The following is a 25,193-nucleotide window of genomic DNA, read 5'->3' on the forward strand; positions in this document are numbered from 1 at the left end:
AGCTCCGTTTCGACTTCACAGAGAAGCAATTCTCCAGACTTTCCCGGGGAAAAAAAATCCCGGAAAATCTCGTAAAGGAGAATAAGGGATTCAAAAACCTCGTCCTGGGTTTGCTTTCGTACCTATTTATGGAAAAAGTCACAGCTCAAAAGCGAGCGAGTGAAAGAAAGAAAAATCAATTCTTTTATTCTGAGTGTAAAGGAAGAAGACACAAATCGAGAAATCAATTTTTTAGAATATCTCCTTTAGCATTCCTTTCTTCCTCGTAGAGCAATCGCATAACCCTAAAGCCCACTCCACGAATCTAAGCTCCTGTTCCCGCTTCACTTTCCTCTGCACACATGTATATATCCACAAAAAGGGGGAAGAAGAAGATGGGTTTTATCGATTCTTCGGAATTTGAAATTGATCAGCTATTATGGCGAGTACTAGTAGTGGTGGAAGAGGCGAAGATGGGCGGCCGCCGCAAATGCAGCCAGTTCGGTCTATGTCTCGGAAGATGACACGAGCTGGTACGATGATGATTGAGCATCCTAATGAAGATGAAAGACCAATTGACAGCGAGCTTGTTCCTTCTTCTCTCGCTTCCATTGCTCCTATTCTTCGAGTTGCTAATGATATTGACCAAGATAACGCAAGGGTTGCTTACCTTTGTATGATATCTCTCAAACCTTTTCGATTTTGTGATGTGGAGTGTGGCTGTGAATGAGTATATCAAGATTCTCACTTCACTTTTGTTAGGTCGCTTCCATGCATTTGAGAAGGCTCATCGAATGGATCCAACATCAAGCGGACGAGGCGTTCGTCAATTTAAGACTTATCTATTGCACAAGCTAGAGGAGGTTAATTGATTACATGATTTCGCATACTTTTTTTTTTTTCTCTCTCTTTGATGAATTGGAGTACGCAGATAAACAAGGTTTACATTTGGATGTATCTTGAGATAGTAGTTCTTGAATTTTTGTTTTTTCTCTTTAGGAGGAAGAGATTACAGAACATATGTTGGCGAAGAGTGACCCAAGAGAAATTCAGCTCTACTATCAGACGTTCTATGAGAATAATATACAAGATGGAGAAGGGAAAAAGACACCGTGAGATCTCTTCTTAATATTTTGTAATCGTTACATGATAAAGATTTAAATGATGGTCTCCTAACTCTTTTGCTTCTGTCGATTTTGTCATTACAGGGAGGAGATGGCCAAGCTTTACCAGATAGCGACAGTCTTGTATGATGTTTTAAAGACAGTGGTTCCTCAAGCAAGAATTGACGACAAGGTTGATTAGTGTTCCCTTACAATCTGATCATAAATTTTCCTGAAGAGGGTAATTGTGTCACTTGACATCTTGCTGGTGTTTGAATGTAGACCCTTAGGTATGCCAAAGAAGTTGAAAGAAAGAAAGAACAGTATGAACACTACAACATTCTTCCGCTGTACGCTTTAGGGGCTAAAACTGCAGTAATGGAACTCCCTGAGGTTGCATGTGCAAATTTTGCCTACTTTACTTGTTCATCATTTTGAACTCTCACTGACATTTTTGCCCAATGTAATTTAGATTAAGGCGGCAATTCTTGCTGTCTGCAATGTGGACAATCTTCCTCGACCAAGATTCCATTCAGCCTCAGCTAACCTGGATGAAGTGGATAGAGAAAGAGGCAGATCTTTTAATGATATTCTCGAGTGGCTTGCTTTGGTTTTCGGTTTTCAGGTAACTTTCAAGTTTGTTTCTTTGCTACTTTTTCTTTAAAAGTTTCTATTCCATAAAATATGTCTTGATTAGTCTTCCTATTTTCATGGTGAAAGCGAGGAAATGTAGCTAATCAGAGGGAGCATCTTATACTGCTACTTGCCAACATCGATGTGAGGAAGAGGGATCTCGAGAATTATGTCGAGGTAAATTTGTGTACTTCGTGGGCTTCCTTCTCTTGAGGATATTACAACTATTTACTAACTTCAAGGAAAAATATAGATAAAGCCTAGCACCGTGCGGAAATTGATGGAAAAATACTTCAAGAATTACAATTCATGGTGCAAGTATTTGCGGTGTGACTCATATTTGAGGTATCACTTCTCTTCGATATATCAAGTTATTAACTTCTGAGTAATTATAGAAAAAAAAAGCTTCCCTCGCATTTCTTCTACTCTAATATGTATGTATGTTAATGGATGGTTTTCCTATTGGCAGGTTTCCTGCAGGTTGTGATAAGCAACAACTGAGCCTTCTGTATATCGGCCTTTATCTTCTCATATGGGGAGAAGCATCAAATGTCCGCTTCATGCCTGAATGCCTTTGCTACATTTTCCACAATGTAGGTTTTCCAAGTTCAACGTTCTTCATTTCCTCTTATTTGTTTCCACACACAAATAACAACGCACACACTAATTTATGTGTACTTATGTTTTTGAGGAACCTCCTTATAGTATAAATACATAAGTAACAATGTTGTTTTCTTAAATTTTCCTGTGAAGATGGCCAATGAAGTCCATGGAATTCTGTTTGGCAATGTGTACCCTGTAACTGGGGACACATATGAGGCAGGTGCACCGGACGAAGAAGCATTCTTAAGGAATGTTATAACACCAATCTACCAGGTCTTACGCAAGGTACGTAACTTTCTGAAGCAGTTTTGTTTTTTTCCCTTGCTTTTTGATTCTTTCTGCTAAGAAAACCGCTTCGTTTGTGAGAAAAGGAAGTCAGGAGAAACAAAAATGGAAAGGCAAGCCATTCAAAATGGAGAAACTATGATGATCTGAATGAGTACTTTTGGTGAGTTTTCTTTGATTTGCCATTATATGTATCAGTCAGTCAAGTGTTACTATCTGAGCACATTCATTTTACTTTTTCAGGGATAAGAGGTGTTTTAGGCTGAAATGGCCAATGAACTTTAAGGCAGATTTTTTCATCCACACTGATGAGATCTCGCAAGTTCCGAATCAGGTCTTTATCTTTATCTTTAATGTAGACTTTTTCATTACCTTGGAAATATTTGATAGAATGAATATCCTTTTCTTTTCAAATACTTACTTGCGTCGATTATCATCTTTTATTGAACCCAGTATATTTTTGTTTCATCCTTTATGAGGGTTACCAATGCATTTTATTAACTGCAGAGACATGACCAAGTGTCTCATGGAAAAAGGAAACCTAAAACTAATTTTGTTGAAGCTCGCACGTTTTGGAACCTCTATCGAAGTTTCGACCGAATGTGGATGTTCCTTGTATTGTCTCTACAGGTAGGATTCTGAATTAGAATTCTCACTCAACTTCTGTTCTGTTACATAATAAAACGTATGTAATAATTCTATGATTTTTCAGACTATGATAATAGTTGCATGGCACCCGTCAGGATCTATTCTTGCCATTTTTACTGAGGATGTCTTTAGAAACGTGTTGACCATTTTCATAACTTCAGCTTTTCTCAATCTTCTACAAGGTAACTTCTAGTCCGTTTCAGTTTGACATTACCCATGTATAAACATATTGGCATAATCCTTTGATCTTTTATGAATTGCAGCGACACTGGATTTAGTTCTTAGTTTTGGTGCTTGGAAGAGCCTAAAGTTTTCCCAAATTATGCGGTACATCACAAAATTTTTAATGGCAGCCATGTGGGCCATCATGTTGCCAATTACTTACTCGAAGTCAGTCCAGAATCCTACTGGACTAATAAAGTTCTTCAGCAGCTGGGTTGGGAGTTGGCTTCACCGGTCGTTATACGACTATGCTATTGCCTTGTATGTCTTACCAAATATTTTGGCTGCTGTGTTTTTCTTACTTCCACCTCTGCGGAGAATCATGGAGCGATCAAACATGCGGATTGTCACACTTATCATGTGGTGGGCTCAGCCAAAATTGTATATTGGTAGAGGAATGCATGAAGAAATGTTTGCACTTTTCAAGTAAGCAAAAATGATGTTATTCATTGTAGTTTTCTTCTCAATTTTTCCTTATAATCCTCTTTCTCCTGGATCCTGAGAGAAACTTCAGCAAACTGCTGTTCTTTTCTGGATGCATTGTTCTTATTGTTTCAAACAGTTTATTGCTGCAAAATTGGCCATGGTATGATAATATTGGTCACAACTTTGTTGATGCTTCCAAATGATTAATATTTCTGCTCAATTCATGATGTCTTAGGTATACATTCTTTTGGGTCATGCTGTTACTTAGCAAGCTCGCTTTCAGCTACTATGTGGAGGTGAATTAGCATCTTATGCTGAAACTTATAACTCAATTTTTTTCTACTGATGAATGTAGATTCTCATGTTTACCGTTTATAATACCCTTATTTAGTTTCATAATCTTTCACTTTGTGATGTCTATTGAGCAGGTTGTAGTCGTAATTATCATCTAAGCCTTTTCTATAAGCATCCTTTTGTTGCCGCTATATTTTAACATTTACTATTGATGATGCCTGGACAGATATTACCACTTGTCAACCCAACTAAGTTAATATGGGATATGCATGTCGTAAATTACGAGTGGCATGAGTTCTTTCCAAATGGTAGTGATCTTTACTCATAGCATCCTCATGCATGGCTATCAACTACTTTTTTAATTAACAGAATATATGATATTCATGCAGCCACTCATAACATTGGGGTAATCATCGCCATATGGGGTCCAATTGTCTTGGTAAGTAATCTGTGTTGATTAACTTGAAAAGAATATTTCCAATACCCTGAAGTTTGTGATTCATATTTAGGTTTACTTTATGGATACGCAAATATGGTATGCCATATTCTCTACTCTTTTTGGAGGGATATATGGAGCCTTCAGCCATCTCGGGGAGGTAATTGTTGCACTTCTCTTAGTACGGAAAATTTTATAAATGAAAATCTTATGTGACAACAAGTTTGTGATTCCCCAACATTCTGTATATTTTTCTTCTTTAACCTCCATTTTTACTTTTGCAGATACGCACACTTGGAATGTTGCGGTCCAGATTTAAAGTTGTTCCATCTGCTTTCTGTTCTAAACTTACACCGTTACCTCTAGGTCATGCAAAGAGAAAGCACTTGGTATTAGCCACACATACAAATTTAATTGATAAGATAGTGTACGCCAACAAGTTTCGGTTTGTGGGTGAAAATGTAACATTTGAGTAATGCAGGACGAAACGGTGGACGAAAAAGACATTGCGAGGTTCTCACAGATGTGGAATAAGTTCATACATACTATGCGGGATGAAGATCTGATCAGCGATAGGTTTGAGGACTTTTTGTTTCTCTTTTATAGAGTCATCACAATTACCTTCTAAGTTCGTTTCATAAACATACTCGTGTTCTTTACTTCTTTGATGTGTAGGGAAAGAGATTTGCTACTTGTACCTTCGTCTTCTGGAGATGTTACTGTTGTGCAATGGCCTCCTTTCTTGCTTGCTAGCAAGGTAAATAAGACAGCTCTCTCAATAACCTCTTCACGCCATCAATTATCTCTTCTTTGCTGAATTGTGGTTACCTTTTGGTAACAGATTCCAATAGCATTAGACATGGCTAAAGATTTCAAGGGAAAAGAGGACGTTGACTTATTCAAGAAAATCAAAAGCGAATACTATATGCATTACGCAGTGGTTGAGGCTTATGAAACCGTGAGAGACATAATATATGGCCTTCTTCAAGATGAATCTGATAAGAGGTGAGTATTTTTTTTTTTCCACTTCATTATTAAAATTGGCCCCAACATCTAATTGTGGATGGCCTACTAACTATACTACTGCTGTCTCCCAATCTATATAGGATTGTAAGGGAGATTTGCTACGAAGTAGATATTAGCATCCAACAACACAGATTTTTAAGTGAATTCCGGATGACTGGTATGCCTTTGCTCAGTGACAAGCTAGAGAAATTCTTAAAAATCCTGGTAATGTAAATATAGATTGTTTTTTCTCGTTCAATGCCAATAATTATCATTTGTTTATGTTAATTCACTCCCCCTCTCTAAATTAAATTTGGTCCTGTTGACAGCTAAGTGATTATGAGGAAGATGATTACAAGTCTCAGATTATCAATGTTCTCCAGGATATTATTGAAATCATCACCCAGGATGTCATGGTTAACGGTCACGAGTAAGTCTTGATAGTTCATATGTAAAAAGTTTGCCTCATTTTCTATGCAAGAAAATCTCCTCTGCTTTTCTTCTTTCTAGTTTCCAACAATCCTTAAATGTGTAAGCCCAAAAACTCGTCCATGAAACATGCTTTGTCATTCTACCTGTAGAATCCTTGAAAGGGCTCATTTACAGAGTGGTGATATTGAAAGCGACAAGAAAGAACAAAGGTTTGAAAAGATAGATCTTAGTTTGACTCAGAACATATCCTGGAGGGAAAAGGTACGTAATTGTTTTTTGTCTGATGTGAACAGCCATATCTCCTGCTTTTGGATCTCATTCTTTCGTTCTAATTTTGTAGGTTGTAAGACTTTTGTTACTTTTGACTGTTAAAGAATCCGCAATAAATATCCCTCAAAGTTTGGAAGCTCGTCGTCGTATGACATTCTTTGCAAATTCCTTATTCATGAATATGCCAGATGCTCCCCGAGTTCGTGACATGTTATCCTTTAGGTACATGTTTTAGCTTACTACCTGAAGAAATATGCTATCGAATCACAACTTTGATAAATAAGAGTTAGACATGATCCAAGTCTTCTTCTATTTTTCAGTTGGTTCATGGAGAATACAACTTTTAGATGATCTTGAAAGCAAGTAACAATTGTTTTCCAAATTATTTGTGTAGTGTCTTAACTCCTTATTACAAAGAGGATGTTCTCTATTCGGAGGAAGAACTGAACAAGGAAAACGAAGATGGAATAACTATTTTGTTTTACCTACAGAGGATATATCCTGGTAAGCTTCTATTTGGTGCTTTTTAAGTGTTTATAACAAATTTAAAGTTTACTGAATGAAAATGACTGCATAACAGAGGAATGGTCAAACTATTGCGAACGTGTAAATGATTTGAAACGCAACTTATCTGAGAAAGACAAGGCAGAGCAACTCCGCCAATGGGTATCTTATAGAGGCCAGACTCTTTCAAGGACAGGTATACTATCAGAACGTTGTAGGATTTTCTGACTTGTTCTACTCGCTCTGCGATCGCTAATATTCCTCACTATTTCTAGTTAGGGGAATGATGTACTACAGAGTGGCTCTCGAACTTCAATGTTTCCAGGAATACACTGAAGAAAACGGTTTGAACTTATCCTTCATTCTCAATATTGAATGTTTTAACCTTACAGATATTGTGGTTTGGCCTTCTCTGCCTAAGTATCCTCCACTACTTCATTTAGTTGTCAAAGTTAATCTTGCTTGTGAAGAAGATTGTTTTATGAACTCTATTTTCTTCTTGCAGCTACCAATGGTGGCTATCTTCCCTCAGAATCAAATGAAGATGATCGAAAGGCTTTTAGTGACCGTGCACGAGCTCTTGCAGATTTAAAATTTACATATGTCGTGTCCTGTCAGGTCTATGGGAACCAGAAAAAGTCAAGTGAAAGCCGAGACCGGAGTTGTTACAATAACATTTTACAGCTCATGCTAAAGTAAGAAAGTTCTCTTGTTTGAAATCAAAACTTCATATGCTTATTCTTCTAGCTTAGTTTTAATTATACATTATGGTTAGGTATCCGTCATTGCGTGTTGCCTATATAGATGAAAGGGAGGAGACAGTTAATGGAAAATCACAGAAAGTATTCTACTCTGTGCTACTCAAAGGATGTGACAAATTGGATGAGGTATGCAAAGGAAATTTATAATAATTAAGTTCATACATTCGTAGCCCACTTCCTTCCTTACTGGTTTTAGGTCACAAAGGAAAACTTATTTATTTCCAGTCCCACATAGGACCCAGATATAGTTACCTATTTATCCTGAACTTTGATTTTGATTTCTTAGGAAATATATCGTATCAAACTTCCCGGCCCTCCCACTGAAATTGGTGAAGGAAAACCCGAGAATCAAAACCATGCCATCATTTTCACTCGCGGTGAAGCACTCCAGACCATAGACATGAACCAGGTAGCTTTCACCTCTCTATCCCTCAACCATTTTATTGATTCCAACTATAGTTTCATTTCCTTTTTCCATTTCAGGACAACTACTTTGAAGAGTGTTTCAAAATGAGAAACGTGCTACAAGAATTTGATGAAGGTCGACGTGGCAAGAGAAATCCTACAATTTTGGGTCTTCGTGAACACATATTTACTGGAAGGTCTGAGATTCTTCATACATTTTTTATTTTTATTGAGATTCTTCATATTATTTAGTTTTCTTTATCTTTCTCATCTGACTTCTTTCTGACCTCGCAGTGTTTCTTCACTTGCTTGGTTCATGTCGAATCAAGAAACAAGTTTTGTAACCATTGGCCAACGTGTTCTGGCAAATCCTCTGAGGTATTTTCATATCTTGTGACTAGGGAAAAGATCCTTCCAATCCTTCCTTTGTAGCTTCAAATCTTATTTAAAAGTAGCAGTCCCCGCATCATTGAACCTAATAGACTATATTATAGTTAGAATCTTTTTGTTATGGAAAGAAGACTAGCTTTGGTCTTTGGCAACTTACCCACGATTCTTTTACAGGGTGCGTTTCCATTATGGCCATCCTGATATATTTGATAGAATCTTCCACATCACAAGAGGAGGCATTAGCAAGGCTTCAAAGATAATAAACTTAAGCGAAGATATCTTTGCAGGTAGAGAACGATCTTGACAAGTTTTTGTTTTCTAATTATTTTGGTGTATTTGTGATGGCTGATCATGGTAACATCCAGGGTACAATTCAACTCTTCGTGGGGGTTACGTCACACATCACGAGTATATTCAAGCAGGGAAAGGTCGTGATGTAGGGATGAATCAGATTTCGTTTTTTGAAGCCAAAGTTGCGAATGGTAATGGAGAACAAACACTAAGTCGTGACGTTTACCGACTTGGACGCCGGTTTGATTTTTACAGGATGCTTTCATTCTACTTCACCACAGTTGGTTTCTATTTCAGTAGTATGGTATGCCTCATTTCTCATTCAAATAGTTATTTCCTCTTGTAGCTCTGCCCTATACTTTGGTTGGAATCTTGGATTTTTAAAACATGTATTCTCTGTTTCAGATAACGGTGCTCACGGTATATGTGTTCCTTTATGGGCGTCTTTATCTGGTATTGAGCGGATTAGAAAAAAACATCCTGCAAAGTGCAAGTGTACATGAGTCCAATGCCCTTGAGCAGGCACTAGCAGCCCAATCTGTTTTCCAGTTAGGTTTTCTGATGGTTCTACCAATGGTTATGGAAATTGGCCTAGAAAAAGGGTTTCGCACAGCCTTGGGTGATTTCATCATAATGCAGCTGCAGCTTGCCTCTGTTTTCTTCACGTTTCAACTGGGAACGAAAGCGCATTACTTTGGAAGGACGATTTTGCATGGAGGCTCTAAGTACCGAGCAACTGGTCGAGGTTTTGTTGTTTTCCATGCGAAGTTTGCAGAAAACTATAGACTATATTCGCGAAGCCATTTTGTTAAGGGACTGGAGTTGGTCATACTACTAGTTGTGTATCAAGTTTATGGAACTTCGTACCGTAGCTCAAGTACTTATATGTACATCACATTTTCAATGTGGTTCCTGGTGACTTCTTGGTTGTTTGCTCCATTTATATTCAACCCATCTGGGTTTGAGTGGCAAAAGACGGTGGACGATTGGACTGACTGGAAACGTTGGATGGGAAACCGCGGTGGCATAGGAATTGTTCTTGACAAAAGTTGGGAATCATGGTGGGATATAGAGCAAGAACATCTCAAGCACACAAATTTAAGAGGAAGGGTTCTAGAGATACTTCTCGCTCTGCGTTTTCTCCTTTACCAGTATGGAATTGTCTACCACCTCAACATCGCTCGCCGCCACACAACATTTCTGGTAAAGTATTTCGGCATATAAGCCATGATACTTCCCTCTTCGATAGCTTTGAAAATTTTAACAACTTTGCCCTTTTCTTCTCTAAGGTTTATGGACTCTCTTGGGCTATCTTGTTGTCAGTTCTTCTCGTGCTAAAGGTAAGGCCCTGAAACTAATCTGTTTTAAGCTTTTACCCACATCAAAACCAGAAAAGAATCTTCAGCCAACTCTATTAGATAGTCTTTGAGGTTTTAGGAAAAGGTTTTGTTTGTCTCTTGACATTTATGATTGTGTCGTTTAATCATTTGACAGATGGTATCAATGGGTAGACGGAAGTTTGGTACAGATTTTCAGGTTATGTTCAGGATTCTCAAGGCACTTCTCTTCCTTGGTTTCTTGTCAGTCATGACTGTATTATTTGTCGTCTGCGGCCTCACGATCTCGGATCTCTTTGCCTCCATCCTCGCTTTCTTACCTACTGGCTGGGCTATTCTTCTTGTAAGCCCACACAACTTTCTTAACTGCCCATAAATAATCTGTTCTTTCCATGAGAAAAATAAGTTTGTAATCCGTTGCTATGTTTTGAAGATCGGGCAAGCGCTGCGTAGCGTGTTCAAAGGATTAGGATTCTGGGACTCGGTGAAAGAGCTAGGGAGAGCTTACGAGTATATAATGGGGCTTGTGATATTCACACCCATTGCTGTCTTATCGTGGTTCCCATTTGTGTCTGAGTTCCAAACTAGATTACTGTTTAATCAAGCCTTCAGTCGCGGTCTGCAGATCTCTATGATTCTCGCCGGAAAGAAAGACAAAGAGACACCTTCCACCAAGTAGTGAGGCTCAAACCGCTCTCTTCTTCTTCTTCTTGTCCAATTTTTCTTTCATCTCCATTCTTTTTCATCTGTTATTACTGTTTACTAGATATGTCTTTGAGAAAATAGAAAAAATGTTTAGACCACCTGAGACTGAGAGAAGACCTCATACTCATAGTAAATGTTGTTCTTCAGCCTAGGCCATACGGAAGAGTCCTTTGGACTTGAACATGATACAAATACCTTTAACCATTATTACCTTTGGACTTGAACATGATACAAATACCTTTAACCATTATTAATCTGTCTATGTAACAAAAGATGTGTCACTCTATTCTTCTTTTTTTCGTTGTCTCTTTTATATGATTAAACAATGTATTGAGGTCAGTGGAAATTACACTTCGATCCTTGTCACTGTTCTAAAACATCTTAAAACCAACTATTGAAGAAGATCACTGAGAAAGTCAGAAAATCCATATAGACCAAAGGAAGCTCCTTTTTGGTATGTATGCATTGCCTCTGTTATCTATTTGCGAAAATCTGAAGATTGGTTTCTCTACCGAGTGTTTTATACTTTGATACTTCATCTAAAGCTCTAGGCTTTTCTTATTTTCCTTGTTTGGATTGTTTGTTTTCGCTCTAGGGTACGCCAAAGAGGACGCTCTCTGAAAAAAGAAGAAGGTAATCTTCGATTCAATGCAGAGAGTTTTATCAGACGCATGAAATTAGGGTTTTAGTGCCACAATTGGGTATGTTATACAGATGAAAATTGGAAAAGGTCTGGACTTTTCTGAAATTCATAACGTTTGAGTCGTTTAGGGAACTGTTATCTAGGCTGTCTAATTCCAGATCTAGTTCCTTACACATTGATTCCAGGAAGTATTGAGCCTCTATGTTTTGATTCTAGAGGCTTCTGGGTCTAATTCACAGATGTAGCAACGTTCCTGTATTATGTCTTTGTACTGTTGATATTTGCGAGACCCTCTTCTCTGTGTGGTTTGGTTTTGTTCAAAAAGAAAACATTCAAGTCTTCTTCTTGATATAATGGTTAAAACTGGTGCTTACTAGTATCGTTTTTCTTTCCCTTTGATTCATGATTCTTTTAATTACAGTGGTTCGTAACATAATCTGAACCCGAGGACACACACACGATGATGCATTCGACGGTGCAGCATGGGGGAAACAAGAGTGGCAAGTCAAATGTATGGGCTAATACTAACTTGGCAAAGACAGTGGCAGCTGTAGATGAGTTCAAATTTGGATTCCCATCAGGCGGGTTAACAACTGTGTCAAACAAATGGTGGGGAAGGGCAGAGAAAGGCGGACGAGAAGATGGTGGAGGAGAGAACACTGAAAATGGACATGTAGCAGCTTGTGATGAGACGCAAAATTCTTTGGTAGCTATTAGGAAAAGAATAGCGGAAGAAGGAAGAGAAGCGGTTGAACTTGGTCTGCATCAAGGATTTGGTTCAAAAAGACCAGGCAAGAGAGATCAAGCTTTGCTGTTTCAGATCTTCAACTCTGCAATGCCAAAGGATTGGGTTACCCCTGATTCTTCCTAAGTTCGTTTGTAGATTTAGAACAGAGCTCCCTCTTAAAAATTATGCTCTGTTATATGTAATCCGCAAGTTCATTAACTCCTGCAACTATGTTATTATGTCTCTAAGTGAACTGGAAATACAACAGGAAGACTTGCGATCTTACGAGTCTACAAAATCATTTCTGTTAATTGCAAAAACATGGGAACAAATAATATAGAGACATAAGAACTGTCCTAGAGCCTTTGGAGGAAAATTAACAAAAACAGAGGTGACGCCGAAAGAGGGATTTTTGCTGGTATACGTCTCAGAAATTGGAACCAAACGTACATGCCTTTGGATGATCTAGGCTTTTCGTGCTCTACTGTGCGAGAAACAAGACATGTTTTCATGTCAAATGCCTGCAATGCGAGGATACAAGAAATTATCATGAAAGAGCTTCAATTGCTTCTCAAAAGTTTCGAACAATCAGCATAATAAGATTCAGATAGCAAGCAGCAGCAGTAAGTCCATCAGGCAAACTAAAGACTTCTCTAACTCCAATCCAATCACCTTCTGGGGAGGCTTAATATCTACCCTAACTAAATGCACAAGAGAAGGTAGGATAATGTTTAAGTAAATGATGGACTTATCCTTTTGTGAAAACATATACTACGAATCATGGGAAACCGTGAAACTTGTTTCAGAGATGAAGATGAGGCCAAACAGCATATTGTATCATAACACTCATCACTTAGAAACCCGCTAATGAAACCATAAGACCAAAGTAGCAAAAAGAACTAGATAAGTACCAAAAATTGTTACAACAATAGCAAAATTAGTGTCAAGGAAACCTTAACAAGCTTAAGGTGTGCGCAAAGAGCATCATCAAGTGTTTTACCTCTGGAAAAGCTCCGAAAAGTAGCGAGTACCGTTGTATAAAACGAACCACATCAAAACAACCACCAAAGAATCTGAAAAGAGTTGAGGAAAGGCAAAGAAGATGCAAGCAAAGATCTTAAGTCCTTGTAAACTAGCAAAAAATTATCTCAATTGACAGTATATTATTCAGTAGAGACTATAATCCAAACTCTGAAGTTGAAGACAAAATTTTAAGAAAGTAGCTTTTTAAAAACAAAATTCTAAAATTGAACAGACACAATGCTTAAGACGACAACACAAGAGAACAGAACACAATGCCACCATATATCACCAAAGATGTAAAAATCAAAACTTGCATCTTTCTAATGAAAGGGTAAATCGAAATTGGAGCACAGATAAACCAAAATCGATGGAGAGAACGAATGAAGCATGGAGGGATAGAGTGAGGAAAAAAGGATACTGAAGAGGTATCGTTCCCACCAATCAAGCATGTAGAGCCCGAATGTGACATTATAAAGGTAGATTTTGCGTTGAACCCAGTTCATATCTTCTGATCGATTCCTACAGTAAGAAGCGGGAGATTACAAATCTGAAATTGACAAAAACCTGATCCAAGATTCAAAATTTACCCGGTAAATCTCTGACAGAGAACTTGACAAAGATATACTAAACAGGATTACAAAGCGCCTGGAGATTCTCGATCTAGGGAACTGTATCTGACTCCAGATTTTGATTGAAGTGTCGTCGTCAAATACAGAAGAGAAATCAAATTTTGACGGAGACGTCAAAGTTGGAAAACTCTGTCACGGTAAATACTAATCTCATCCTCAATTCATTTTCCCACCCCGGTTTAGTCTTAATTACCGGTTTAGATGAACCAGGTATTCAAAATCGGTTTGTAGAACTAACCGGATAACGGAGACTGCAATGTCACAGAACGTGTGCGCTTTGTAAGAAGACCAAACATGGTGACGACGACCATCGGCGGAGTTCCGGTGGTGATTGCTCAGTCTCGGAGGATTCCAACGAGCCTGAGATGCTTCTCTGCCACCGCAAATTCTGACCTTCTTCGCTCCCAGCTTGATCGGCTTCACGCGGAGGCAGAGTCCACTCGTGCCAAAGGTGGAATCTTTATTCGCTAATCTTCGTTTTAATGTGTGATTTCAAAGTCGTAGACTTTGGAAAGATGAGGTGCTGGTTTCAGCATGGTTTTACTGCTTGTGAATCCAGTGATTGATGATGTCAATTTGATTTATTTTTGGTCTTTGTTGTTGTTGGTCCAGCAAACAGTAATAGGTTGAGACTTTTGAGATTATCTGAGGCTGCAGAGAATCTACGGGAACAAGCAGCTGTCAATGTTCGAACAGGGAAAGAGAATGATGCCAGAGATCTACTTCTTCAGAAGAAAAAAGTTATGCAAGCTTTGGACAAGGCTAAAGCTCGTATCGAGTTGCTCGATACGCTTTCTTCCAAACTTAACGAGGTACAAACAAACAATACTCTTACTTGTTAAGAAATGTTATTGTTTTGGTTGTTTGTTTGTTTTCAATTGCCCCAGAAATCTATCTAACTATGTCTTGAAAGCTTGGTTTGGTTTCAGGCAATATCTGTCAAGGAAACACAGCTGATAGGCAATATATCTTTGGATCTCGAAGAGGATGGAGAGAATACTTCAGGTGGTATCCACATTGTATCGCCAAAGCCCGAATCTACTGAAGACGGGGTCGAAAATGACCACACTCACTTGGATTCTGAGGGAATTCAACTTATTGAAAGGAATGTTGAGGATTACCAAGAACTTCTTGATACCAATAATAATGTACTAGAAGATGTTTCAATAGGTAGCATCCTGAAAGAAGTGTCTTCTTATGAATCTTTCTTGGAAAATTTAGACCAGAAACTTAGCAGAATCGAAGCTGAACTAGTTACTGTTGTAAATGTTGCATCCTTGGTGCTTAATCATGAAGATAAACCCAAGAATCTTAAGGTTCAGCAGACTGCAGAAATTCTTGAAGAGATTCGTCGTGTGAGGGAAAGGTAATGCATTCAAAGCATCACTAAGTTTTACTTCTAACACTGCAGAATTACTCAGTCCATTAAGTTTTGTTTTGCTTGTGTAGAATCGCAAATATCATTTGCAAAGAGGCAAACATCAGTTAGTGTGCTTCAAGCATTACTTACCAGCGCAGTGAACTAAAGAAAGGAAGCCACTCTTGGTATGAAAAGTTAATCTAGCAATTTTCCTTTCTTTAATCATTCTGTTTAGACAGGTATAGTCATTTTCTTGGTGTGAATATTAATATCTTCTAAGGTGATACATTAAATTTTGATGTGATATGAAGTTAATATGGTCGTTCACGTTAATGTTGTTGTGATATGGGATCATGATTATTAATGTGATATCAATACTTAGGAGCATCATTAAGTAAATAATAAGTGAATAACATACTATTAGATTAGATGTATACAATTAATATTGATTTCAACTAACTCTGAAATCATTTCATTTGTTCTAGGAATAAAATTAATGGCACTAAAGCGACAGGTTGAGATTATGGACTATACAAATCCAGAAACAAAATCATATAAAGCAAACATTTTCAATACATATCAATGGTCCCGAGTGATAAGAAATAGAAATGATGCCAATGAATCAACCATATAGAATTAAACATCTAAGTCCTGAAATAACAATAATATTTAGCTTTTCAAACAAACAAAAAAACTAATGAAAATTCGGAATAGTTTATCTGACAATGCCTTCATTTCCAGCAAGAACCAAGTACTTATCCCTCCTTGTGAGATTAGTGCATTCAAATCCCAAAACCCTAGCAAGTTCTCCCTGTATGAAATTCGCAACTTCAAAGCTTGACTTGCCTCCTGCACAAGTCATCTCTTTTGGCAACTTCTTTAAAATCTCAAGACAATAAACCGGCCTAGGGTTCATGAGGAAGAAGATAGGGTCTAAACACTTGAGCCCGCTCGCAGTTGTCCCATAGAACATGCTCACTCGAGCATCTACAGCCACGGGAACAATGTCTTCAGTTAACTCAGCGAACAAAGGACTGAACCTTAGTAGATAAGGCTCTCTACATGTGGTTCCCTCCGGACAAACCACTAGATCTCCTTTGCTTAATAGTCTCTGCATTGCCTCACCGTCTTTCTTCCTATCTCTTTTAAGGCTAACCGTCTTGAGAGGTGCTATGAACTCGGAGAACTTGCTTAGGCTGTAAGTAACCGCGGTCAAGGGCTTGCCCAGCGAAGTGGTGAGGAAAACTGGGTCGAGGAGGGTCCTATGGTTGCATACATACAAGACTCCACTATTACCTTTCTCTGGACGACCGTTATTCAAATTATGGGTCTTGAAAGTGATCCTAACACCGGACATAGAAGCCAAGAAATTGGCTACATGGTAAGGAAGAAAGACTCCTACCGAGATCCTGAAGACAGCGAGTAAAAATCCGATAGGGAGCCATATGAACATGGCTAATGTAGCTAATGGTGTTGGCAAGAAAGCCAATCTCCCGTCGTGGAATATCAGTGGCTTTGGGTATCTTTCTCTAGGCAATGCGTTGTTCTTGCTCATGGACTCTTCTTCATTCCAAAAATAAGCTTCCTGTGTGGGAGATTCAGAACAAAAGAAGACGTTCTAAACTTTAATCTATTTTTGTGAAATTTGAAAAGTAACAGATATGACCTTGTAGAAAACTTAAACAAAATTGAAAGTTAGTAACTTTAAGAAGGAAAGGAAATTACTTTGCAAATGGAGATGAAGATGTGATCTTGTGGGCTTGAAGAGCTTCCAATTCCAAGTGCAGGCTTCTTCTTGCTATCAAAAAAGTAGTCTTCAGCTGATTTATGTTTCAGGACGAAACCAGAACCAGAAGCTAGGCCTGTGTAGAATTTCCTTCCCATGACTTTTATTTCTTGCAGTTTAGTCCCAATCACATCATCAGCGTTGAGATGTTCTCTGAGGAACCTCTCCACCAGCACTTGCGGCAAGCTCGTGAACACAACTTTGGAGTACTCAGTTCGAGCCCAGATGTCGTAAACTTGGATATTCAAGTTCTCGAGGAAGAATTTTGGTAGAACCGATCTAGAAACATTGTCCATGTCTTTGACTCTAAGACCAGAGAAGGTTATGAAAGAGAGAACTCTGAGTTTGGTTTCTTGTTGCAGAGTCCAAAGGAAAGAACAGGAGAGCAAGAGAAGGATCGCTCTGATGATCGATCCTCCTTCAAAAGCCACGAGCATGAAGTAAGGGAAGAACGTGTGGAAGTGTTTGCTCGAATGTTGTCTTAATAAAACACCATCGATATCGCAGAAAAAGGTATCACGATAATGATCAGACGAAACAGAGCATGCTCTGTTTTTGTCTAGAAGAAGTTCTTGGTATTTTGTAAGGCTTGGGAACAGAGGGTCTAGAGAATCTTGAAGGGTTTGGTTAGGGTGATTTTGTTGATGATGGTTATGAAGATGATGCTGAGAATTGTTGTGTAGAGATTGTGTTTTGGAGAGGCTTAGGAGATTTTTTAACTGGAAACCATAGCCTCTGAGCTTTCTAGCAGCTCTGTAACATGATTTAGCAAGAAGACGGTAAAGAACCCATTCTGCTAGAATCACGAGAAGCTCTGGTAAAACCATAGCTATGGCGTAGAGAGAGAAGAAGAAGAAAAGTAAATGTGTTGGAGAAGACAAAGAAGTAACAGAGGAGGTTTATATAAGTGAGTGATGATGATAGGCGAGTGCAAAGGTGGTGTGAAGGTTGACCCTTTTTAAAAAAATTTGCTTTTAAATTAACTTCTTCTTTTCTATTTTAATTTTGGTTAACCCACACATCTCTCTCGCATTAACTCAACGACACAACGTCTATAAAGTTTTTATCTAATCTACACTTGAAATTAGAATGTGTGTTTTTGTTTGTTCCCAAGAAGTTATGGTTTTGATGATTATACATATTTAGCATACGTAAATTCAAGATATATATATAAAGAATGAAACAATACATTACCTTATAGTACACACATAAATATAATAAAGCTAGTACCGTATAGTCCAAGGTTATTAATTATCGGCTACGCAAGTACGCAAGACACTTTCTAGTATTATGTTGTGAATGATGCAAGTTGGCCGCTTTATTAAAACTGTTGAATGTTGTTGCGTTGCTTTCTCAGCTTCCACTTGGAGGGCTTTGGGGCAGAGCCATGCTGCATGTGTTAGCAAAAATAAATTAAAAAAAGCAATTGCCCTAGGCCACAAAAAAAAATATGAAACTTACTTTCATCATTAGGTTTAAGTATTTAGTTTTATATAATTTGTTTAGTTAAGCTCTTTTTAAGAATTTCAATTATTATTATCACAAAAAGTTATGAATATTTTGACTATCATATCTTCAGAGAGGAAGTAGGTTAGAAAATTCAATCATGTAATTGAAAAATCTTTCATTTGGGTTTTTTTCCTTACTTATATAAATCACGTCAACCATACTAATCTATTACACTACAATCATTCAAAAACATATCAGTTAGAAGAAAAAAGAAAAGAAAATATTTGCCATTATCTTTAAGACAAAATGTCTTCTTATCCCAGATAAACATAATAATTTTATCAACGAAAAGGTATAACGTAGTCTCAATAAGTCAACCGTTATCCATATATATACTTTCATAGTGGATAGCAGTTAATTTGATCCTAACCTAATCGCAGATTACAAAACTAATATATTTCTCGAATCTAACCAAATGTCTTCAGGAACACAACCATATGTGAACAGGATTACTTAGAATTAACGCGCATGTTATTGTTTTTTTGTATTTTTTTTGTCAATCATTTAACGCGCATGTTTTATAGGTTGATTTTCCCTCAAGTTTCAAAGATTGCACTTTTTTCTGCCAACTCCAAGATATGGAAGAGCTTTAACAAGTTAGGTTACGTAGTTGGTGACAGGCTCTTCTTTATACAAATTTGCATACTTTTCAATGTGCTATGTTTTTTTTTTCCTTTTTGAGTAAACTTTGTTGACGTAAATGAGGAGATCTTTATTATCATCACACATCATCTGAAAGAATGAAACTGAAAATTTGACTTTTTAAAACAAGTTGTGTTGCTCTTATGAAAATATTGAATGATCGTAATTAGTGCATCCAAACAAACGTTTACAATATCTATGGCAACACGATTTTTTAAAAAACTATTGTGAATAGATGGAAATGTTTGTTTGTATTTGTAATCGGAAATGCAAATTTCTTGACATTGGAATTACTCAAGGAGAAAACACATGTTGCTAAGAAAATTAATCCAACTTTATTTTTTTTCTTCGTTTGACATCGGCTAACACTTGTTTTCCGTACGAGCATTGATTATAAGTTTATAACCAATAGACATGACATTTACGAATAAATGAGACAAGTCACTACCGAACTTCAAATCTTAAAGCCAGCGACAACTTCTGCAATGCAAGTACAGTTCAAAATCATAATATATACAATTAGTCCAACCTAACCTATACATGCTCATTAGTTTCGCTAATTAATTGGACCAAACTTAGTGAGATAAATTAATTACCAACATATCGATGTCAGAAGAAACTAACATATCTCTCTGTCTGCAACCATAACAATTACAACCAAACATCATTAAATCTTCCAATGTACTGCAACTCTTGTATGTTCGAAAATTCGATGATAATTTATCCTTTTTATTTGTTTTTTTATCCATTGTAAACGTGACTTTTACTAAAGTAAATGTAGTTTACATAAATTTTGCTTATACCTTTCAATATTTAGACACATTATATAAACCACGCAATCCATATGCATTCGTGATTCCGTAGTTATGAACTTATGCATGATATCTATATATGATAAATAAAGAAGCAAATATGTCGACGTATAAATGAATAGTAGAAGCAAAAGTCAAACAATAAATGACAGTTCAGACAAAAGAGTAAATGAAATTGATGAAGGCATAGAGAAATGTGAATTGGATGCATAAACTTAAAACTTGTTTAAGAGCATGGTTGACCTTTTTACCCTTCAGCATCGTCCATTTTTATGCTTTGAAAATTGCGTCTCTCTGTTGTCAGGTTTCTTCTTTCTACCAACTTTCCATTTCTTCGTTGACTTTCTCTTCTCCCGGTCATTGTTTTCCTCGTAATTTAGGTTTCTTCTACACTTTTTTGGTTTTACTCTCTTATGCCATCTTAACTCTTTTTCTACACTACATATTTAGGTTTCTCCCTCGTTAGGCCGGTACCTATATATAGATCGTGAAATGTATAATTGTATTATATGTATATGATAAGTTTTGTCGTATCATAATTCATTTCGTATTATGCTGGTTTTTCCAATTAAATTTTTTTTATTGCTAAAGAATATATGAATAATATATTTATATAATTAATGTAAAAACTACAACTCAGATCATCATTATTCATCACGTCAAAACATACGTACGTTGATTTGCTTATATCAATTGGTTCCTCAGTTATACGCATCAAAACCTAAAATCTACGTATCGACGGAGACATACTGAGATACAGAGATAGTCACATAACATGAGTGAATATATTAATAAGGTAATCGAATCATGGAAATGGATAACATCGTCATCAAAAAAGAATCGTTGTCGTTTACGCGTACACGTAACGAATATTTCAATTTTAAAATATCACGTCGATCCATACCCTCTTTCTTCAATGTGTTTTCTTTTTCTGGCATTTGTTTTGGACTGTCTCGATTTTTATTCTTCCTACTTGTGAATATATTACTACCGCTTTGGTTATTGTCATTGATTACACATGAGACAAACAAAATTTACAAATACATATAAATGATATAACATAATTCAAATCAGTTAAAAATCCTATGAGGTTAGATAGATCCCTACCACGAAAAGTCAACACCACGAAGTATTGAAGACATGCACCGACGTACATAGCGTGTTACCAAAAAAGGATACCTATGCATGCTATCGTCAAGACTTCACCACAAAAAATTAAAGAAACTAATGTCAACAAAATAAAATAAGAGAAAACTAATTTCTGAAGAAGTCTCCATTTAGTTTATGTTCTAGAATCTATAGCTTAAATTAGATCCATATGTCACAGTAATTAATTAAAGACAATAATCATCACCATCTTTACATCTTCTTCATTTTTACTTGAAGAATATGTATCATCAAGACATCAACCAATATATGTATACTATATATAATTAATGATCTAAATTAGATTCGATCTAACGTGTGTTAAATTCGGGTGGTTTCCATGATGCCATCCATAGAATATGTCCGAAACCGAGTTAGAGATGATGAAAGAATACAAAATCGAGTCTCAATTAGTGTTGTTGCGTAAAGTTAACTATTTTTGATCCGGTCTAGTTAGCGCGCAGAGGAAACTAAAAACACGAAATATATTGTTACCAATTGAAGATTGGTCATCAGTAGACAGCCAATGGAACATGACTTGTGACATCAACCAATACATGGAACTTAATACCATTTATTAAAACAACACCATTCATATAACGATAGTTTTCGAACGTTTGACTAATTAACTAGTCATTCAAAGCCTATGTTAAAAACCATAAAAACATAAAAAGCCTCCTTTCAAATCAACGACTTTTGAATTTTTTGCCGCCCAATACAAAAACGAGAAAACAGAGTTTCCTCCTCAATCAGTACGCAACAATATTAGTGAGACTGGTCGGGTAGGTGACTAACGAGAAAATGCATGTTGACTATAATTTTTTCCAATTATTTATTTATTATTTTATTGGTCTTGAAGTAATAAAATAAATTTGAACAAATTAAGAATCTAATGGAGGAGAAACGTGCATGCAGATGTTGCGGAAAAAAATATAATTGGTGAGGTAGTTAAGAGCATGCCAATTTCGTTGAATGTTTTGCTTAAATACCTATCCCAAACCATTTTTTTCATTTTCTGGGTGGGTTTTCTACGTTCTTATATCATGCACTTTATGCTTTTGGCTCAAACATACAGATTTTCACAACCACCACACAATTTATAACATTTAACAACTCATCATTTCAAGATAACAAGGAATTTAAACAGTGGGACATTATTTCAAGCTTGCAGTGTATGAGAAATAACTGAAAAATATTTGTGGTCATCATAAATGAAATTTGTACATTTTAGCTCATTTAAGTTGTAGATAGACCACAAAAAGAAAACGGCTCATGGTATTTATTTTTGCGCAGTCACTTCTAGCTCGGTTTGGTTAAACTAAAAATATTGGTTTGATCCGGTTTGGAATTTAAGTAGGGTTGAGAGATTCTTCATTTCTTCTTATCAAAGTGAAGCGACGATATTCGTCATGTATTTCTATGTAAGCCCATTAATTAATAAACGAACAAGATTTCTAACTAGAGAGCAGGGACTAATCTGGGCCTCTGAAATTTCCCAATCATTTACACGTACCGAATTTAATGGCCCTTTATAAAATTAAATATACTTGCAGTAAAAGCCTTAAGAAGCCCAAATCAACACTTCTAAATATTTTACTCTATGGGAACTCTTTTTAATACTAAAGTAAACAACCCGGATCATTTTATTTTCATCTCTTTAACATTTCTGTTGGGATCCGAATCCATCTATAATCGATGTCCAAATTGTAAATCGGAAAATGTTACATTCTAGGAAGAAAAGAAACACTCACAAACACTTCACCCTTTAAACTTATATGTTCTCGAGTTGAATTGTTTGACATTTAGCAAAACATAAACCTAATCTTAAAAAAGTTACTATGATTAGTTGGTTAATTCTAATACAACCATCCACGATGATTACAGCTGAACATTCGTATATTTGAAACAATCAAAATTTCTATTGAAATAATCAACCGTATAAAGTGTACACGTGCTTAGAAACTTTAAACTCTTTATTTCATCCGAATCATTGCATTACCAAATCGGACTGTTTCCTTTGATTTTAAGCCGTCCATTCGTATCAGATCAGACTTGATCGGTTAACATTGCTCTGTGCCCAAAACCCTAATTGCATCGAATCGCAGAAAGTTAAAGCTTATCTTTTTTTTGTTTATCTCTCACCCAATTTTTTACGAGAATCAGAGAAAAGTCGAAACCTTTTTCCAATAAAAAGAAAAATCGAAACTTTCCTTGGGGTTTATCACTTTCCTCCTTCGATTCCATTTTCTGATCCTTTTTCTCGCTGTTGCTGGAGATGGCGGAAGAGAGGAGCTTGAACGGCGAAGCGACTGGTCAGGATGATGAGAGTTTCTTCGATTCTGATCAGCAAGGCGACGACGGCAAGTCCACGGAACTCAATCAGAAGATCGGAGACCTCGAGTCTCAGAATCAGGAACTGGCCAGAGATAACGATGCTATCAATCGTAAAATTGAGAGCTTGACGGCGGAGATTGAGGAGTTGAGAGGAGCCGAATCCAAGGCCAAGCGTAAGATGGGTGAGATGGAGCGAGAGATTGACAAGTCCGATGAGGAGAGGAAGGTTCTTGAAGCCATAGCTTCTAGAGCTTCGGAGTTAGAGACCGAAGTTGCACGGCTGCAGCATGAACTGATCACGGCCAGGACGGAAGGGGAAGAGGCTACGGCGGAGGCGGAGAAGCTGAGGTCTGAGATTTCACAGAAAGGTGGTGGAATTGAGGAATTGGAGAAAGAGGTCGCTGGTTTAAGGACTGTCAAGGAGGAGAATGAGAAGAGAATGAAGGAATTGGAGTCAAAGCTTGGTGCTTTGGAGGTGAAGGAGTTAGATGAGAAGAACAAAAAGTTCCGTGCAGAGGAAGAGATGAGGGAGAAGATTGACAATAAGGAGAAGGAGGTTCATGATTTGAAGGAGAAGATTAAGAGTTTGGAATCAGATGTAGCAAAAGGGAAAACAGAGTTGCAGAAGTGGATAACAGAGAAGATGGTTGTGGAAGATTCGTTGAAAGATTCAGAGAAGAAAGTGGTGGCTTTGGAATCAGAGATTGTGGAGTTACAGAAACAGTTGGATGATGCTGAGAAGATGATCAATGGATTGAAGAATGTGGTTGAGGAGCCACTGAATGGCATTGAGTTCAAGTCATGGTCGCCGAATGTGACTGCTGTTGGTTCCGGTGGAGCTGTGGCAGCGGTTGCAGTTGCAGTGGCAGGAGCAGCTGTTGTCTGCTACATTTACCACTCGAGGAGGGTTTGATTCTAGGTATACTTTTTATGAATTTGATTTCTTTGCTTTGAAAGTGTTTCCTACGTAACTTTCTTGTTATGTGCTTGAGAATTTGATTGGTTTCACAATTTTGGAGTCTTCTTTATTGTGTGTTTGCTTACTTATCTTCATTACAAATGTCCTTTGGCAACAATCAAAAGATTGAAAAAAAGAAAAAACAGCAAGCGGAATTAAGTAAACACACAATCCGAAATTACTCTCAAGAAAACGGAAGTAAATAGTTAGAACATAGTTTGAAAAAACTTTTTCTCTGCTCTGTTTCTTCAAACGGAAGTTGGTCTTCAAGTAGCAGATGATGATGCCTTGAGAAGATCAAGAATTCCACAACAGTTCTTCCACCATGGCGTCTCGACCTCACGACCTGCTGCTAGGAGTGGCTGCAATTATATTGAATAAGAGTATTAGACTCTTGTCTTGTCTCCTAACTAATTTTGGCACAAGAGATATAAGAATATGAAGTTTTCTTTTGGTGTTTGGATTGGAACCTGATTGTCAGTGGATACGGGTAAGTCACGGTTTGCGGTTGTGGCTGCTGAGTCAGCGCTACCAGTAAAGTGTGTAACAGCTCCCATGATTTTGGAAGAGACTTCATCTTTCTTCTCCTCTAATCCGTGCAACAGGGTTTTGGCTCCATCTATGCCTCTTGACACCACATTGTCAACTGCATCCTTGACGACATTGGTCTTGGCGGTTTCAGCAGAGGCCATAACAGTTTGTTTCGCTTCACCAAGAGCAGAGGTGGCCTTTTGCAAAAGGGAGTCTGCCATTTTTTTACTCCGTCTCTGTTGCTTGTTTTATTCGACAAGACGCTGGAAATTATAAGAAAAAAAGAGAGGAGAGATATATAGTGAGAAGAAAATTGAGAGATAAAAGGGGTAAATTTATAGCTGTCCAAATTGGCCGCGGCTGT

General features: G+C 37.3%; 7 protein-coding genes and 2 long non-coding RNA genes across 14 annotated transcripts; 5 read left to right on the forward strand and 4 right to left on the reverse strand.

Moving 5' to 3' along the window:
- The first annotated feature begins 34 nt into the window (after positions 1–34).
- CalS7 (glucan synthase-like 7) lies at positions 35–11,066 on the forward strand. 2 transcript variants are annotated; one of them, NM_100528.3, is made up of 42 exons: positions 377–653; positions 742–842; positions 979–1,091; positions 1,188–1,275; positions 1,365–1,475; positions 1,555–1,707; positions 1,803–1,892; positions 1,969–2,060; positions 2,185–2,308; positions 2,469–2,603; positions 2,690–2,766; positions 2,847–2,937; positions 3,111–3,233; positions 3,316–3,433; positions 3,515–3,899; positions 4,135–4,195; positions 4,420–4,501; positions 4,583–4,632; positions 4,703–4,789; positions 4,914–5,018; positions 5,111–5,205; positions 5,305–5,386; positions 5,471–5,634; positions 5,736–5,859; positions 5,964–6,064; positions 6,216–6,327; positions 6,407–6,558; positions 6,731–6,840; positions 6,917–7,036; positions 7,116–7,184; positions 7,346–7,535; positions 7,616–7,727; positions 7,888–8,010; positions 8,085–8,203; positions 8,301–8,384; positions 8,571–8,683; positions 8,762–8,991; positions 9,093–9,890; positions 9,977–10,027; positions 10,182–10,367; positions 10,458–10,702; positions 10,877–11,066. In NM_100528.3, the coding sequence occupies exons 1-42, from the start codon at positions 419–421 to the stop codon at positions 10,950–10,952; spliced, it is 5,877 nt and encodes a 1,958-aa protein (NP_172136.2). In that variant the 5' UTR covers positions 377–418; the 3' UTR covers positions 10,953–11,066. The 2 variants fall into 2 exon arrangements, with proteins under 2 accessions (NP_001322002.1, NP_172136.2); NM_001331632.1 differs by having other exon boundaries at positions 35–653; positions 10,458–11,066.
- Positions 11,067–11,135: 69 nt separating this feature from the next.
- AT1G06500 (uncharacterized protein) lies at positions 11,136–12,387 on the forward strand. Of its 4 annotated transcripts, none has more exons than NM_100529.3 (3): positions 11,136–11,183; positions 11,325–11,362; positions 11,794–12,387. In NM_100529.3, exon 3 carries the CDS (start codon positions 11,833–11,835, stop codon positions 12,241–12,243), a length of 411 nt encoding a protein of 136 aa, NP_563767.1. In that variant the 5' UTR covers positions 11,136–11,183; positions 11,325–11,362; positions 11,794–11,832; the 3' UTR covers positions 12,244–12,387. The 4 variants fall into 4 exon arrangements, with proteins under 4 accessions (NP_563767.1, NP_001077468.1, NP_001030980.1 ...); NM_001035903.1 differs by having other exon boundaries at positions 11,143–11,183; positions 11,325–11,430; positions 11,794–12,385; NM_001083999.1 differs by lacking the exon at positions 11,325–11,362 and having other exon boundaries at positions 11,794–12,322.
- AT1G04473 lies at positions 11,339–11,815 on the reverse strand. Its single transcript, NR_138722.1, has one exon. It is a non-coding gene; the product is annotated as an other RNA (long non-coding RNA).
- On the reverse strand, positions 12,291–13,885 carry AT1G06515 (transmembrane protein, putative (DUF3317)). 2 transcript variants are annotated; one of them, NM_001084001.2, is made up of 4 exons: positions 13,710–13,885; positions 13,541–13,641; positions 13,100–13,172; positions 12,291–12,620 (listed from the first exon to the last, which is right to left on the reverse strand). In NM_001084001.2, exons 2-4 carry the CDS (start codon positions 13,623–13,625, stop codon positions 12,608–12,610), a joined length of 171 nt encoding a protein of 56 aa, NP_001077470.1. In that variant the 5' UTR covers positions 13,626–13,641; positions 13,710–13,885; the 3' UTR covers positions 12,291–12,607. The 2 variants fall into 2 exon arrangements, with proteins under 2 accessions (NP_001077470.1, NP_001077469.1); NM_001084000.2 differs by having other exon boundaries at positions 12,293–12,620; positions 13,541–13,627; positions 13,710–13,854.
- AT1G04477 lies at positions 13,244–13,627 on the forward strand. The gene has a single exon (NR_138723.1). It is a non-coding gene; the product is annotated as an other RNA (long non-coding RNA).
- On the forward strand, positions 13,886–15,498 carry AT1G06510 (forkhead-associated domain protein). The gene is made up of 4 exons (NM_100530.5): positions 13,886–14,202; positions 14,364–14,563; positions 14,681–15,117; positions 15,201–15,498. The coding sequence occupies exons 1-4, from the start codon at positions 14,046–14,048 to the stop codon at positions 15,238–15,240; spliced, it is 834 nt and encodes a 277-aa protein (NP_172138.2). The 5' UTR covers positions 13,886–14,045; the 3' UTR covers positions 15,241–15,498.
- Positions 15,499–15,559: 61 nt separating this feature from the next.
- GPAT1 (glycerol-3-phosphate acyltransferase 1) lies at positions 15,560–18,012 on the reverse strand. Its single transcript, NM_100531.3, has 2 exons — positions 16,837–18,012; positions 15,560–16,696 (listed from the first exon to the last, which is right to left on the reverse strand). Exons 1-2 carry the CDS (start codon positions 17,722–17,724, stop codon positions 15,827–15,829), a joined length of 1,758 nt encoding a protein of 585 aa, NP_563768.1. The 5' UTR covers positions 17,725–18,012; the 3' UTR covers positions 15,560–15,826.
- A 5,026-nt stretch (positions 18,013–23,038) lies between these two features.
- PMD2 (Tropomyosin-like protein) lies at positions 23,039–24,459 on the forward strand. Its single transcript, NM_100532.3, has one exon. It carries the CDS (start codon positions 23,282–23,284, stop codon positions 24,251–24,253), a length of 972 nt encoding a protein of 323 aa, NP_172140.1. The 5' UTR covers positions 23,039–23,281; the 3' UTR covers positions 24,254–24,459.
- AT1G06540 (uncharacterized protein) lies at positions 23,063–25,103 on the reverse strand. The gene is made up of 2 exons (NM_100533.3): positions 24,769–25,103; positions 23,063–24,660 (listed from the first exon to the last, which is right to left on the reverse strand). The coding sequence occupies exons 1-2, from the start codon at positions 25,048–25,050 to the stop codon at positions 24,565–24,567; spliced, it is 378 nt and encodes a 125-aa protein (NP_172141.1). The 5' UTR covers positions 25,051–25,103; the 3' UTR covers positions 23,063–24,564.
- Positions 25,104–25,193: the final 90 nt, after the last annotated feature.

This window comes from Arabidopsis thaliana, assembly GCF_000001735.4.
Source record: "Arabidopsis thaliana chromosome 1 sequence".
Taxonomy (NCBI): Eukaryota; Viridiplantae; Streptophyta; class Magnoliopsida; order Brassicales; family Brassicaceae; genus Arabidopsis; species Arabidopsis thaliana.